General features: G+C 38.6%; 1 protein-coding gene across 9 annotated transcripts in view; it reads left to right on the top strand.

Annotated features, from left to right (window-relative positions):
* Nucleotides 1-16,230, top strand: part of fgfr3 (fibroblast growth factor receptor 3) — a 111,130-nt gene that overhangs the window by 87,341 nt on the left and 7,559 nt on the right. For 3 of the 9 annotated variants that reach the window (XM_088354876.1, XM_088354873.1, XM_088354869.1), the window contains exons 8-15: nucleotides 1,579-1,723; nucleotides 3,354-3,529; nucleotides 6,595-6,743; nucleotides 8,153-8,274; nucleotides 10,045-10,155; nucleotides 10,229-10,419; nucleotides 14,314-14,436; nucleotides 14,510-14,580. In XM_088354876.1, the coding sequence (XP_088211002.1) occupies nucleotides 1,579-1,723; nucleotides 3,354-3,529; nucleotides 6,595-6,743; nucleotides 8,153-8,274; nucleotides 10,045-10,155; nucleotides 10,229-10,419; nucleotides 14,314-14,436; nucleotides 14,510-14,580 (1,088 nt within the window). Of the gene's footprint in view, nucleotides 1-1,578; nucleotides 1,724-3,353; nucleotides 3,537-6,594; nucleotides 6,744-8,152; nucleotides 8,275-10,044; nucleotides 10,156-10,228; nucleotides 10,420-14,313; nucleotides 14,437-14,509; nucleotides 14,581-16,230 lie in introns of all 9 variants that reach the window. The other 6 variants (XM_088354875.1, XM_088354870.1, XM_088354868.1 and 3 more) reach the window with 4 other exon arrangements.

Below are 16,230 nucleotides of genomic sequence, written 5' to 3'. Positions count from 1 at the left end.
TAGCTAAGAGTAAAACGCAGTCGAAACAGCCAGATAGAAAGCTAAAAGCAAAACTAGATGGCTTGTTGAAACGGAGGCCAACCATTAGCTTGATATCTAGCACCCAGTTTGATATCAATTTCTAAAATAGCAATTTAGCTAAGGGGCTTGCTAAATGGCTAAAAGGTAGCTTGATAGTTGGCTAGAAAGGTAGACAGGTAAAAAACTAAAAGGAAGCTAGATAGCTAGCTAAGAGTAAAATGCAATCTTAACAGCCAGATAGCTAAGAACAAAGCTAGTTAGCTAGTTCAAAGGGAGGCTAACTTTTAGCTTGATAACTAACACCCAGTTTGATATACTTTTTTAAAATAGCAATTTAGCTAAAGGGCTTGCTAAATATCTAAAAAGGTAGCTTGATAGTTAGCTATAAAGGTAGACAAATAAAAAAGCAAAAACCAATACTAGATAGCTAGTTAAAAGGGAGGCAAACTCATAGCTTGATAATTAGCACAACTAGCACCCAGTTTGATAACAATTTGTAAAAAAGTAACTTAGCTACATGGCTTGCTTAAATAGCTGAAAACGTAGCTCGATAGTTAGCTGGAAAAGTGAACAGGAAAAAGGCTAAGTCATTAGATATTAGATATGTAGATATGTAGTTAGATAGGATAAGTATGTGTGTATATATAATATATAGATGGATGTGCAGGTAAATATGTAGATCAGTAGATGAGTAGTTCGATAGGTAGATAAGTAGGTAGGTGGGCAAATAAGTAGATAATTAGGTAGAGATAAAGTAAGTCAAGTTTGTGTGTTAAGCAAGTCATTTAGGGAAAAAGATGGTTAGTAAGTAAATAGAAAACAACTGGTCCTAAATGTTATTTAAATTGCTTTCGTTTTTAATTTCTTGTCAGTGTAAAATGTCATTGACAGGCCAAAATTATATTTAAAATCCTCCTGAAAAGTCTTAAATTTGTTATGATAATACTGATTTTATCCAAGCTGTGCATCGGTTTGCCAAACGGAGAAAAATAAAAGGGTTAAAGGCAACACTGAAGTCTGGAAAAGGCTAGCTGGTGTTATTCCATTTCAAGTCAAGTCACATTTATTTATATAGCCCTTAATCACAAAAATAGAATAGAATAGAATATACCTTTATTGTCATTGTTACAAAATGGGTTCACATAATGTGACAACGAAATTGGGCATGACACTCCAGTTTCACACATTCACAGTGAGGTAAAAAGGCCAAGAAGATAAAGGAACAGAGAAGATAAGGTTATAAAACAAGGAGGATAAAGCTATAGTTATAATTTACATGATATTTACACAAGAAATGTCTCAAAGGACTGCACAGGATTCCAATGACACAATGACCTGATCTAAAACCAACATGCGGGCAAGGAACAACTCAAAACCGTGAAATACGAAAAAAACGGTCCTTTGACTGCAATTTTTGCTCTGTCCTGGTGCCGCGGCGGTGACTTTTCTGCTTGGGTGTTTTCTTGGACGTCGTCGTCTTGGCATTTTTTTGGCGGTTTCCTGACGGTGCCCCCATCCCTTCCTCCCTGGCTCCCCACCCCCCTAATTCCCCCTCAGACGGCCGGTATTAACACCACGGACAACGAATTGGAGGTGCTACTGGTGTCCAACGTGTCTTTCGAGGACGCCGGCGAGTACACTTGCCTGGCGGGGAACTCTATCGGCTTTGCTCACCACTCTGCTTGGCTCACGGTGCTTCCAGGTACCCACCACCGCCACCACACCGCTGCTCTAACTCTGTCCCCTCCCGGACCCGGTTTTCATGAGGGGCTGAAAACCACGGCGGGCTAACTCTGACCGGTTTTGTTCTTTGTTCTATGTTACATTTGAGTTAAATTTGTGAAAATTGGCAGAAATAGTGATTAGCCAACAACGTCTCAAATACACTCTAATATATTATCTGTTTTTTAATTTTTTAATTGACAATTTAGGTTGACAAAAGTTGAGATGTGGTCATTTTACAATATTATGCTAATTCATATTCTCAACAGTTTTATCTTTTTCCACATTTTAAACGTAATTTATCTTAAATTGCACCAAAAAGGGGAAGTTTTAGTTTTACTATTGATTAAAAACAATACATTCAATTCTATTCTATTTATAGAATCACAATAAATTGATGTTTATAGCAACACATTTTGGCTACAAATGTTATATTACTTATTTTATTGAAAATATGAAGCATAGCAGAAAACAAAAATAAAGTACATTGATTTTTCTCTGAAGGAAGTAAGAAAAAGCTAAAAATATTCTATGAATATTTGGACATAAGTGAGTCAACGTAGGTGTAAATGAGATTACTGAGGATTGGATCTTAAATTAAATTAAAATGGCTGGAATTATTACTGCTTCCATTCATATTATTTTAATAGTCACAATAGAGTACATTTAATTCTTTATATATATATATATATATATATATATATATATATATATATATATATATGACCCCTAAATATTTACATTAGAGATTAAACATAAATATAATAATCAGTATTACAGAGCATTTAAATCTCTAATAATCTTCAACCAAAATATAGTAACTTGGGCTGAAAACAAGGGGATATATTCCTCCTTTTTTCAAATTCTTTTGACCATAATCAGTTAATTTATCCAATTAATGTTATCAAAAATAAAATACAAAATTTAAATAATAATGTAACAATCAATTATACATTTATTGTATTAGTTTTGGTATCCTAATTTTTATTTTATTTTATTTTTATGATATGTTTATCATGGAGTGCCACGTCTAATCTAGTCGTGAAAAATGTTGACTATGTAATCCATGACAAAGCAGTTCTATTTCATGGCCAGAAATATAGTGTTGCCATCTAGTGATCCAAAATTGAATTACACCCAAAAATAAGTATCAATAATGTTTTGTCCCTCTTTAATTATTTCTTCTTTTTATTCTTTACATTTTTTTTCCAATGTATTTCTTTAAAAGGACAGTGTGTAATATATATTGTCTCCTAGTGGTACAAAAAAAAAAATTCAGTAGAAAAAAAGTCAAATAAACTTACTTCAATACCAGGCAAAAATACATAACAATGTTAATTTTTAGTAAAAAAAAATATAGGTTGAAAAAGTTGTATTTCTTTTACATGTTGAAATACTTATATTGAGGTCGCCGGCAGGTTTGTCTGGCATCTTGCTGCTACGTTTTTTTGTTCACGTTAGACACTAAAGTGCCATCTAGTGGTCAAATATTACACACTGGGGCTTTAAAGATGTATTATATATATCTATTTTATTTTTCATTTCCTCTGTATTTGTTAGTAATTGTACACGCATACGTGTTTGTTTTCTTTTTGTTCTTTTTTTTGAAGCAGTGAGCCCAGAAAAGGAGGACTACTACGCGGATATCCTGATCTACGTGACGGGCTGCGTACTTTTCATCCTGGCGGTCGTGATCGTGGTCCTCTGCCGAATGCGCATGAGCGCTCACAAGTCGCTGCCCGAACCGCCCGTGCAAAAACTCTCAAAGTTCCCGCTCAAGAGACAGGTAACAGAAAGTAGATACGAGATTTGCAGACACCCTTTCCTTCCCCTTTTACGTTCCGATTGGACCCTAGCGATTGTCTAGACCAGGTTCAGAAACCGTAGACGGCTTTTTTCATGAGTACGTCTGGCTCGGAGATGCATTTGTATCTGCGCAATTATTTACCGCATTGATACATGCGAAGGTTATTTTAGCACATGTAAAGCCAGGAATATATTAAATATAAAAAATAGTTTGGTACAGTATTTATAGTACACAATCTCAACTAAAATCGTAAATGGTCTGCATTTCTATAGCGCTTTTCAAGTCAATGAAGACCTCCCGAAGTGTTTTACAACGTGCTTCACACTTACCCATTCACACACACAAACACACACACACACACACACACACACACACACACACCAATATATGCAGCCATGCAAGGGGCCGACCTGCTTGTTGGGGGCATTTGGGATTCAGTGTCTTGCCCAAGGACACTTCGACACGTAACACACAGGAGCCGGGAATTGAACCTGCGATCTCTTGATCCCAAGACAATTTACAATTTACAAACAAGGTGTCACACCAACAAACCCTGTTTTGGCTGTATATTAAAAAAAATCTTATATGTAAGATCATTAAACAATCCATTGTCACGGTTGAGATAATTTATGATGAAAACCCACAGAACAAACTGTAAATACCTCAAAACTTTAGCAGTAGGAATGGACGGAGCTATACAAACAGTGTGCACAATCCTTTCCCCCCCCTCGCTCTGAGCTTTCCGCACCAAAGGTAAATGTGTTGGGATTTCGTGATATTTGTACAAATATATTTGCTCCGCCTTGTTTGAAAACATAATTAGGACAAAAATGACCGCCAGACTAAATAAACAAACAAATACTAGTCACTGAAATACATAATTCCACATTTCATTGGAGAGTGCAAACTCTTGGGATTCAAGATATGATTTAAAATTATACTCATCAAAATAAACATCACGATCGGTCTGAAACAAGATACCCGAAAACTAAAGGCGGCGTAACTCTCCAGTCTTCAACTTCTTTGAATGTCCGTGACAATCCATAGACTCCAACTGTGTCAAATATTTACTCCAAAACACACAACAAAGCCGAGAGATTACAAAAAAATCCGCCTAAAAGTATGTCAGCAAGATAGTGACTCTATTGTAGTCATCAAAGTCAACAAAAAACCTTTTGACCAGCACTGAATTTCTTCCTTTATGGGTACTGGAAAAATGGCCTGGAAAGTGCTTGAATTCGACCAGGAAAATAAGTATACTATAAATAATAAGCAGGTTGGCAGTGAATGAGTTCCTATAAATGATAAATATGAAAAAGATGTCATTTTTGGAATGAAAGCTTGCTAGTTAAAAGCAGTCAGGCTCCTCTCCTATAAGGCAGCAAATTTTATTGCATTCTTGTGTAATCTTCGCTCGCTTTTGCTCCTGCTAATCTCTCGCTGAATTCTCTCCTTCTGTTTTTTTTCATAAGCAAGTAAATCTCCCGCAAAGCTCCCGGCATTTTCCAACGCATATTACTTTTCAGGCCAGGCAAATTTGGAGCCGGACTCCCTTTTTTTCCACCTAGACTTTCGTGAAAAAACTCCGTTTTTCTCCGGGTGAGAATTTGTCGCTTGAATGGGTTTTTGGACGAGATCGATAGAATCGTCGGTTGGAACTCGAGGTACAGAAATGGCCGCTTCCTTTTTTTTTTGTGATTGCACCGACGCAAAGAAAAATGTCTCCGTGGGCAGAAAAATTAAGCTCACTGTGTCATTTTTTTTAAATGTGAGTATATTTTAAGCTCTGTTTTTTTCCAGTAGAATATAAAAAAGGGTTGCTCGATTACATATTTTAGTAAAACATAATTGTTTTTAAATGAAAAAAAAAAAAAGGTTTCGGATCAAATAAGCTCAACTATCTTATCTAGCCTAATTACAATATTACTTGATTTGCAGAAGAGCTTGCTTATTTTACAGGAACTATAGTTAATCTTAAATCGTTTAATTTATTTTACTCTTGAAAATGAAAAAATATACACCTAAAAAAGGAAAAAAATTCTTATCCAGACCCCTGAAAAATAATCTTACTCCATTGGCAGAAAATTGTGATTGTTTTACAGGTCATTTATTCAATTTTAAGTCATTTTAGTTCATTCTTCTTTAATATTGTTTAAGAAAATATATACTTTAAAAGGTATTATCTTGGAACTCCTATATCATTTTTAAGACTGATTTTCTATGTAAAATATATTACTCGAAATAAGCAAATTATTCAATTCATTTTGCTTATTTTAACTATTGATTGTTCTTTAAAAAAATAAGATGAAATATTTAAAAAAAAAATATATATATATACATAAAATCATCAAACTTTCTGCCACTAAGTTAAGAAGTGCAGTGTACAGTGCAAAATATATATAAATATCTTTGGCAGAAAAACATACGGTACTTAATAATTTTGCAATTTATATAATTTTCAGTCATTTTAATTCAATTTCCTTAAAATAAGAGAATATACACCTTATGTAGCATATTTTATATTTCTATTTAAGGATTTTTTTTAAGGATGTTTGCAGAAAATATCATTTAAAATAGGCAAAAAAAATCTACTGGTTTGTTAGATATGCTAATTTTACCTATATTAACGTTTTTTGATCAGTTTTTCACAAGCTCATCTCATCTCATTAGCCGTACCGTTTATCCTCATTATATAATATTTGTCTTTATTTTATTCAAGAAATACGATACAATATTGCAGTACAACTGAATAAGTTCTCAGTTAATCAGTTGGATTAAATGAGTAAGTTACCCTATTAACGTGTTACTTAATTGGATCATCGTTTAGTCAATTCATCTCATTTCGGGCGAGCTGCTGTATAAATGGTGTCCTAACCTTTCCCGAAACAGGAATCAAAACTTTGAGCGACCTCGAGTGAGAAAACCGCCGCTGACAATTTGTAATCCGGCCTCACGTGACCTCCCCCCCGCCCTCCGTTTCTCCCCGTCGCGCTGTCCTTCCAGCGCCGATAACGGTCTCCTTGGTTCTGTGTTATGCACCCAAGCAGGTGTCCTTGGATTCCAACTCGTCCATGAACTCCAACACGCCGCTGGTGAGGATCGCGCGTCTCTCCTCCAGCGACGGGCCAATGCTTGCGAACGTCTCCGAGCTGGAGCTGCCTTCGGACCCCAAGTGGGAGTTTTCGCGAGCCAGGTGAGGACCCGCTGCCCGCAGCTTAGCGTTACGGAGACCTGATTGGTGTTTCTCAAAGAATTTAAGGGGTTGAGAGAAAGACAAAACAGAGAGAGAGAGAGAACAGAAAGAGGGGGGAAGAGAGAGAACAAGAGAGACAGAGAAAGAGACAAAGAGAGAGTAAAAATGGAGGGAGAGAGAGAAATAAAAAAGTGACGACGAGAAAGAGAAAAAAGAGAGAGAGACAAAAGAGTGACGTAGCTAGCTAAAGAAAGAAAGAAATAGAGAGAGAACATTGTTGAGAGAGAAAACAGAGTTGAGAGAGAGAAATAAAAAAGTGACAACGGAAAAGAGAAAAAAAAGAGAGAGAGAGAGCGAGAGACAAAAAGAGTGACGGAGCTAAAGAAAGAAAGAAATACAGAGAGAAAGAGACACAGAGAAATAAAGAGAAAAGAAGATAGAAACGGATAGACAGAGAAAAGAGAGAGAAGAGAACAAGAAAGAGAGAGACAGACAAAGAGAGAGTAAAAATGGAGGGAGAGAGAGAGAAAACAGAGTTGAGAGAGAAAACAGAGCTGAGAGGGAGAAAAAAAAAGTGACAACAAGAAAGAGAAAAATGGGAGAGAGAGAGAGAGAGAGAGTGACCGAGCTAAAGAAAGAAAGAAATACATTGATATAGAGAAATAAAGAGAAAAGAAGATAGAAATGGATAGAGAGAAGGAGACAAAGAGTGAGTAAAATGGAGGGAGGGAGAGAGAGAGAAAACAGTTGAGAGTTGAGAGGGAGAAATAAAAAAGTGACAACGAGAAAGAGAAAAAAGAGAGAGAGACAAAAAGAGTGACAGAGCTAAAGAAAGAAAAAATACAGAGAGAAAGAGAGACACTGATATAGAGAAATAAGAGAAAAGAAGATAGAAACGGAAAGACAGAGAAAAGAGAAAGAGAGAGAGAACGACAAAGAGACAAAGAGAGTAAAAATGGAGAAAGAGTGAGACAGAGAAAACAGTTGAGAGAGAGAAATAAAAAAGTGACAACGTAAAGAGAAAAATAAGAGAGAGAGACAAAAAGAGTGACGGAGCTAAAGAAAGAAAGAAATACCAAGGGAAAGAGAGACACTGATATAGAGAAATAAAGAGAAAAGAAGATAGAAACAGATAGACAGAGAAAAGAGAGAGAAGAGAACAAGAAAAGGAAATAACGAGAGAGACCGAAGTACAGAAAAAGGGAATGAGAGTCAGAAAGAAATATAGATCCAGTTGCTTTGCGAGTGGCAGCTCACTTTTCTCTTGTGTTTCTCTGGGTAATGTCTCGCTGGCCGGATTAAAACCCCCGACGGGCCTGAACCTAGCGGGTCCGATTGAACCCTGGAATGGCACCGGAATCTTCCCATGTATGGGAAAGACTGTTGAAAATTCCTGTCGGATTTTGCAGGCTGACCCTGGGGAAGCCTCTGGGCGAAGGCTGCTTCGGCCAGGTAGTGATGGCCGAGGCCATCGGGGTGGACAAGGAGAAGCCCAACAAGCCCCTCACCGTCGCTGTCAAAATGCTCAAAGGTGAGTCCCGTTTCTACACGTTTTTACCACTGATGCTCGTAAAAGTGATTTCAAAAAGAAGGAGTCGATTTCAAATCTTCTATTTTGCCTCCCTCAGAAGAAGAAATCCTCTCGCGCCCTCAACCTTATGGGTTGTAATGACAAATTAACGTATTTGGCTTTGTGCTGTTTGCTGCCAACATTTTAAATAAAGCAAGCTCGCCGGTCTTTGCTCTTCTCCCTCCGTGGCCACAGCGAAGTGCTACTTACGTTTCGTCAAATTTTCTCATCTATGCTTTCGGAAGGAGACATTTCTTTGTCTCTTTACTTTTCGTCTCCGTTGCCCGTCTCTAAATCCGTGTTAAATATTTTTTTCATGGGGTTATTTTAGGGTCTGCTACACTTCGTACTAAATGAAATGAAATGATCTGCATTTCTATAGCGCTTTTCAAGTCAAGACTTCCCAAAGCGCTTTACAGTGTGCTTCACATTTCCCAATAGCGGCCGTGCAGCTAACCTGCTTATTGGGGGTGTTAGGGGTTCAGTGTCTTACCCAAGGACACTCCAACATGTAACACGGAGGAGCCGGGATTCGAACTGCGATCTCTTGATCCCAAGACGAGCGCTCTACCTCCTGAGCCACTGCCGCCCTTGTGCTTAATAAACTGCGTTCTGGCTTTATGTAGACAAAAGACCCTATTAATGGGAGCGCCACTGCACCCTTGTGTTGCGGAAGTCCGATTGCACTTGATTCTAGGAAAGATTAAAAAAAAAAAAAAAAGATCCATGAGGTTAAAAACACCCACGCCCCCCTTGACGGAGCCTCGAATCGCACTAATTGAGAATCACTGCTCAAAATAGATATACAATGATATTATTTCTGGTCATAAATATTTTCCAAATATATTCTATGTTTAAATATATCCCGTTGATAGTTTTTTTTGTAAGAAGCACTTGCTAAGGATGATAAATCTTTTGTGTACTCTGCAAAAATATATTTAAATTCTCATCTCTCATCTCATCTCATCAGCCGCTTATCCTCATTAGGGTCGCGGGGGGGCTGAAGCCCATCCCAGCCATCTCCGGGCAGTGGGCAGGGGACACCCTGAACTGGTTGCCAGCCAATCGCAGGGCACACAGGGACAGACAACTCATTCGCTCATTCACACCTAGGGACAATTTGGACCGGCCAATTCACCTGAAATGCATGTTTTTGGAACGTGGGAGGAAACCGGAGTGCCCGGAGGAAACCCACGCAAGCACGGGGAGAACATACAAACTCCGCACAGGAAGTCTGGAGCTGGATTTGAACCCACAACAGGTTCCCATGACATGAACTGTGCCGCACAAGCGCTAACCACTGCGCCGCCGTGCTGCCTATATTTAAATTGTCCGATAATTTTTTGTATTGTATTATAGGTCTCCTTTTTTAATATTTATTGTATTTTAGTGCAAAAATATATCTTTAAAATTATGAAACAGAAGAAAAAAAACATTTGTCTTAATTTAGTAAGAAAAAAATCTTTATAGTGTCCTTAGAATATTTTTTTCTATTATTTAAAATGTGTAAAATATAAGTATTCTTTTTCTTTTAAGAGATTTATTGAGAAAATATTGAATTCTTTTACAGAAAAACATCCAATTATGATACTTTTTTTTTCCATATTTATAGCATGAAAATGTTCCCGAAGTTTAAGGTTACTTGACTGACTTGATTGAAAAATATCACAAAAGAAAGGTTAAAACACCTTGCGCTAAGCTAATCTTGACTTCTGTGACTTTTCGCCTCAGATGACGCGACCGACAAAGATTTATCCGACCTGGTGTCCGAAATGGAGATGATGAAGATGATCGGAAAACACAAGAACATCATCAACCTCCTGGGGGCTTGCACGCAAGACGGTAAGGCTCCTCCTCCTAGCGCTCATTAGCACGCTAACCCTCCGTAAAGTAACACCAGCGCCCTATTTCTTAGGTCCGCTCTACGTCCTGGTGGAGTACGCTTCAAAAGGCAACCTGAGGGAGTATTTGCGGGCGCGTAGGCCGCCCGGCATGGACTACTCCTTCGATACGTGCAAAATCCCCGACGAGCAGCTAACTTTCAAGGACTTGGTGTCCTGTGCCTACCAGGTGGCCCGAGGCATGGAGTACCTGGCCTCGCAGAAGGTCAGTCATGGGCGGATTTAGGACAAGCCTGGATTTTGTCATCCGGAGTTTCAATCGTTTCATTGGTGTTCCACAAAGCTCAATCTTAGGGCCCATGCTTTTTATTGTTAATGGGATAAAGTTGTTACCCGACATAAAAAGATTGGCTGGAAATTTAAAAAAACAAATTCAAAGTCATCGACTTTGAAAGAACTGAAAGAAAATTGTTTCTATATTGTTAACATAGCAAGTTATTTTAAAAGCGAATAAGAGCGATAAATGATTACAAAAAATACTACCCCTTAAAAAACGTTAAGTCCAATTACTTTTTAAATAATTTATAGGCAATTTTTTGACTAGATTTATAGTTATTTTTATTTTATTTTCTTTCTTTCTTTTTTTCCTTTTAATCAGGTGCTCAATGTTCCCGATCCAATGTTTATTTTGTTTTTAAGTTGATTTTTATTTTATGGTTTGGACCAGTGAATAAGTCATAGTTGGCTGTAAAGGGCCCCCAGGCCATAGTTTAGATCAGGGGTGTCAAACTCATTTGAACTCGGGGGCCACACGATAGAACAAACATTCTGTCGGGGGCCGGACTGGTAGATTAAAGAGAAAGAAAAAGAGAGATAAAGAAATAGGGAGGGAAAAGGAGAGAGGGCGGGACAAAGAAAGAGAGAGAGAGCATGAGAAACAAAAGATAAAAAGTCGTGAGAGAGGGGAAAAAGAAAGGGAGAGGAAGAAAAATCCAAAGAGAAATGGAAAGACAGAAGGAGAGAAAAGAGAAAAGAAAGCGCGAAGAGTATGAAGCGAGAAAAAGAAAAAGAGACACAGAGAGTGAAAGAGACAGAGTGGGAGAAAAAGAGTTAGAGAGAGAGAGAAATACAAGTGCAGTGTCTTTGTGAGAGGCACCTGGCTTTGGCAACATCAAGTGGACATATTTCAACCTGCAGCTTGTTTTTCTCTTGCGCTTCTCTGAATGTTGTCTCGCGGGCCGGGTTCAATCCCTGACCGGGCCTGATTTGGCCCGTGGGCCGCCTGTTTGATACCTGTGGTTTAGATACACCTGTGCGAGCACAATCACACAAAAAAAGGATTTTGTGAAGACAGTTGTAAAGTTGAGACTTTCCTGTACTGTAAAAATAAATACTCCATTTGTAGGTTCTCTTTTTAAGTATCTTTTAAATATTTAAACTTCTCTCTCTATGAATACATTTTGTTCTAAATATCCACAAAATCAGCAAAATTATTTTATATCAAACTTTAGATAGGGTTTTCTCATTTTCAGCTATGTTCAACCAAAATTGGAAAGACTTAAAATGAGAAAAATTATCTGCCATATTAGCAGAGTTTTTATATGAGTATGATTTAAGTTCTAATTAATGTATAATTTCATTATAATTTCTCTCAATTTTCTGGAAAAAAAAAACGGTCAAATAATAATTTAATAACAATGAAGAATATAATAAGAATACGATAACATAATATACAATAATAATAATAAAACAATGACATAGCAAATAATTTAATGATAAAAAAACAATAAAAAATGAGTAAAGAAATAATGTTCATTATTCATAATTTGAAAAATGAAAAATAAAGACAAAATTATAAATGATACAACAAAGGAACAGTAACATTTGTGACAGTTACTCACGATGCAGCAACTCGTGATAAAAATAAAAATAAAAAAAAAAACCTGGTGAGAGCTCAGTAAGCTATGATGGTTGGGTACATGCTTTTAAGATTCCAGCTTTAAGTAAGACATTTAAATAATTAGTAATTAAACAACTCGCAGAATTAAAAAAAAATGGCATCAAATTATATCTGGCTTGTGAAATCATTTCATATACATCTACCGCTGGTTCGCGCCTCGGCCGAGTCATACCTAAGACTTATAACATTGGTAAAATGGCGGCGCCCTCTGTTGGCTGCGGCTGCATCGGCTCGCTACAACGGGTCAGGTGTATCGACATTTCGTTCTGTGTACATTGTTACAAAGAATGACAATACAAAGGAAATTATTATTATTATTATTATTATAAAGGCCCGGCTCTATGAAAGGCTGATAACTCTCAAACTACAGATCCCACAATGCAGCGCTTCTACTGCCGCCACAAGACTTTCCGAAAATGTTCCCGCATCAATCGAGTTAGCTGTAGCCTGACGAGCGCAGCCACTTTTGAAACTATCTACTGAAAAACAACACAAGTGCATTAATAGTCAGTCTTTAGTGTCAGAAAGCGGAGACCAACATCTATCACAATGTAACGGGAAGGTTCAATGGAAAAAAGCAGGGTGACGTTTCCATTGCTGAGCATTAGGCGGATGCTAAACCTTCACAATGGCCGAGCAAAACGTGGATTCGGAAAACAGCCTTTCAAAACCGATCGGAGGATGGATATGGGTTTACTGACATTGCCGGTAAACCGGTGTGTCGTCTTTATGGCCGTGATAATGGAATTTAATGTAAAATGGCACTACAAGACGAAACACAATGCTATATTTCCATTTTTGACATTTTGAATTCCTATAGTTTTGATAGGAGATATTTTTATGGAGAGCACCGTTTTTTTCAGTTATTTAATGTTTACATTTGTTTATTCTAAGTTTTAAATGTATATGTTTTTTATTGTATTTTTTAGTGTATTCAACAAATACTTCTACTGTTCTACTGAGTTTTGGCCCTCTGTGCCATTGAGTTTAAAACCCTAGTGTAATTCATGAAAAATTTGAGAAAATCCTGATATTTCTGTCCTGAAAATAATCAATATTTTACTAGAACAAGGTTTAGTAATATACAAGAATAAATGAAATTATGAAGGTAAAAGGGAGATATTTTTATGGAGAGCACCGTTTTTTCAAGTTATTTAATGTTTAAATTTGTTTATTTTGGAATAATAATCCTTACTGTTTTAAATTCATATGTTTTTTAGAGTATTATTTAGTCTATTCAAACAAATACAGTGGAACCTCGGTTCTCGACCATAATCCGTTCCATTTCTTTGTACGAAAACTGATTTGTACGATCACCGAAGCCGTTTTTTCCCATTAAAAGTAATGTAAAATTGTTTTAATCCGTTCCAACACCCTGAATGTTTACCACGAACGTAAACATGAAGCTAGCCCAGGCTAATCGTACGTTCGCGTTAGCGTAATCTTCCGTACGAAAGATTACGCTAACATGAAAAATAAAAAAATCAGGTTGTTTTCACGTCATTTAGCACCCGGGTCTCCACAACAAGTGGTGAACGGTTAAAGGATAAAGAAAAGAATTATGAATAGGATTTCTTACCGGTCGGCAGAAGCCATGCTGTATTCCTGAAAGAAGGGAAACTCGCACACCTTCTTCATATTTTGCTATTATTTCTTTCTTAAATGCAATAGTTGTACGCACTACTCTTCTTTTTTCACCTGTAGCAACTTTGCTGCTTGCACCGACCTTCTTCCGAGGCATAATTAGGGGTTAAAACACTCCCTTCACCGCTTTTGAAAAACGAAAACAGAAAAGGAGTGCGCGTTGCCGTGACAACAGTTCTTCACGAGGGGTGGGGGCAATCTACACTCGTACGCCGTTCAGCGTCGCCCCTAGCGTACCGGCGTTCGAACTCCGATTTTTTTGAACGAAAAGCGAAGCAAGAATTTCTCGAAATTTTGGGTCGAGAACCGATTTGTTCGAACAGAGAGGCGTTCGAAAACCGAGGTTCCACTGTACTTCTACTGTTCTACTGAGTTTTGCAATTGAGTTTAACTCGTGAAAAATTTGAGAAAATCCAGATATTTCTGTCCTGAAAATAATCAATATTTTACTAGAACACGGTTTAGTAATATACAAGAATAAATGAAGTTATGAAGGAAAAAATGCGAAGAAGAAGAAGAAGTAAACCAAAATCCTGTCCATTGGTCTCTTCTCAGTGCATTCACCGAGACCTGGCGGCCAGGAACGTCCTGGTGACGGAGGACAACGTCATGAAGATCGCCGATTTCGGCCTGGCGAGAGACGTGCACAATATCGACTACTACAAAAAGACCACCAACGTGAGCACCCTTTCGTCTTCTCTCACTTGTTTTGACTTCCATTTTCTTCACGTTATGCTTTTTTTGCGTTTAGGGTCGTCTCCCCGTCAAGTGGATGGCGCCCGAGGCTCTTTTCGACCGGGTCTACACTCACCAGAGCGACGTGTAAGTGACTGCAACTCGAGACTGTTTTTATAGTCCGCTAGTCCCCGACTATTGAAACCATGAGCCGAATCGTCGGATAATGATTCATTCTTCCTTATATTTTGCATAAAATTGGTTTAATGATGTGGAAAATAACACCAGAAAAAAATCAGGTAAAAATGCTTGAAATTTAATGTTGTGGTTTCAAGGATTAGGGTGAAGTGCAGTCTACTGAACTGAACGTAAAAAAGGTACAATAGTGTCATCGAAGCCGTATTGGCTTGAACGTTTCGTGAGTCTTACTGAGGCGAGTCAGACTCCATTTGATTCAACTGTTTTCCGTGCTCTTTAACTGTTCGTGCACGACCAGGGTCTTTTTATTTACCGTAACCAGGCTAAAATACCCCCAAAGTTTTTAACACCGCCATTTCTGTATGTTTATGTCACGCTATTGAGCATAAGCGACTCTCACCATAGATCGTATTGATGTAAAGATGTCTCACTCTGTTGGAAAAATGCATCCGGCCACAATAGTTGATGATAATTTCGACTAGCGTTCTTTGACGACGATATCGATTCATCGCTGCAGCCCTAACGATTTAGCCGCAAAAATATGCCACCTCGACACGTTAGCATCAGCCGCGTTAGCCGGGAATCCCGAGATCCTCCCGTAACGGTTGCGGCCGTGCATTCCTGAGCGCGTTTGTTCCGTAATCCCCCCGAGCGACATCAGAGGGAGCCGTCTTAGCCCTGTTTTAACTGCCTAAATCCGCCGGTGGGGAGATAAGAGGGTCCGAACGCCGGGTCCGCGTCTTTCCCCCGGGGATGTTTTTCCACCAAAGAGAGGGGCGATCCACTGAGAGCCTCGCAAAGTTCAAGGGTCACACGTGTTAGTGACAAAAAGAAAAACAGAAGCCTGAATCTACACTGTTTGAAGAAAAAGTCATAAGAGAACTTGCTAATTAAGTTGTCAAGAAGAAAAAATGGAGGAAGTATTGATGGGAAATTCATGCAAAATTATATTTAAAGATATTCAAAAACACGGGCAGCACGGAGGCGCAGTGGTTAGCGCGTGTGCGCCACAGTTCTAAGGTCTTGGGAACCTCCTGTGGGTTCAAATCCAGCTACCGGACTTCCTGTGCGGAGTTTGTATGTTCTCCCCGTGCTTGCTTGGGGTTTCCTCCGGGCGCTCCGGTTTCCTACCACATTTCCAAAAACATGCATGTCAGGATTATTGACCGGTCCAAATTGTCCCTAGGTGTGAATGAGCGAGCGAGTTGTCTGTCCCTGTGTGCCCTGCGATTGGCTGGCGACCAGTTCAGGGTGTCCCCTTCCCACTGCCCGATGATTGCTGGTATGGGCTCCAGCACCCCCGTGACCCTACTGAGGATAAGTGGTGCAGCTAATGAGATGAGATGAAATGAGATATTCAAAAACACTTGTTTTACATTAGTAGTATTTTAATTCCTATTTCCTGATATTTTGACCGATTCTGTTAAGAGGGGCCGATTCAAAAGCCTGACGGGCCGCACGTGGCCCATGTGCCGTAGTTTGCCCACCCCTGTCTGTGCGTTTTGCTGCTCGGCTGTGTGATTTGTGCACGCTGGGAAAGAATCCCGCCTGCCCGCCCGCTGCTCTGTTTATCCAGCAGGTCTGCATTTACACAGTAAG

The sequence above is a fragment of the Urocampus carinirostris genome, chromosome 15, assembly GCF_059441175.1.
Source record: "Urocampus carinirostris isolate Australia breed hairy pipefish chromosome 15, RoL_Ucar_1.0, whole genome shotgun sequence".
Taxonomy (NCBI): Eukaryota; Metazoa; Chordata; class Actinopteri; order Syngnathiformes; family Syngnathidae; genus Urocampus; species Urocampus carinirostris.
Note: the sequence above shows the minus strand (reverse complement) of the source record. Positions and strands in the feature narration are given on the sequence as shown.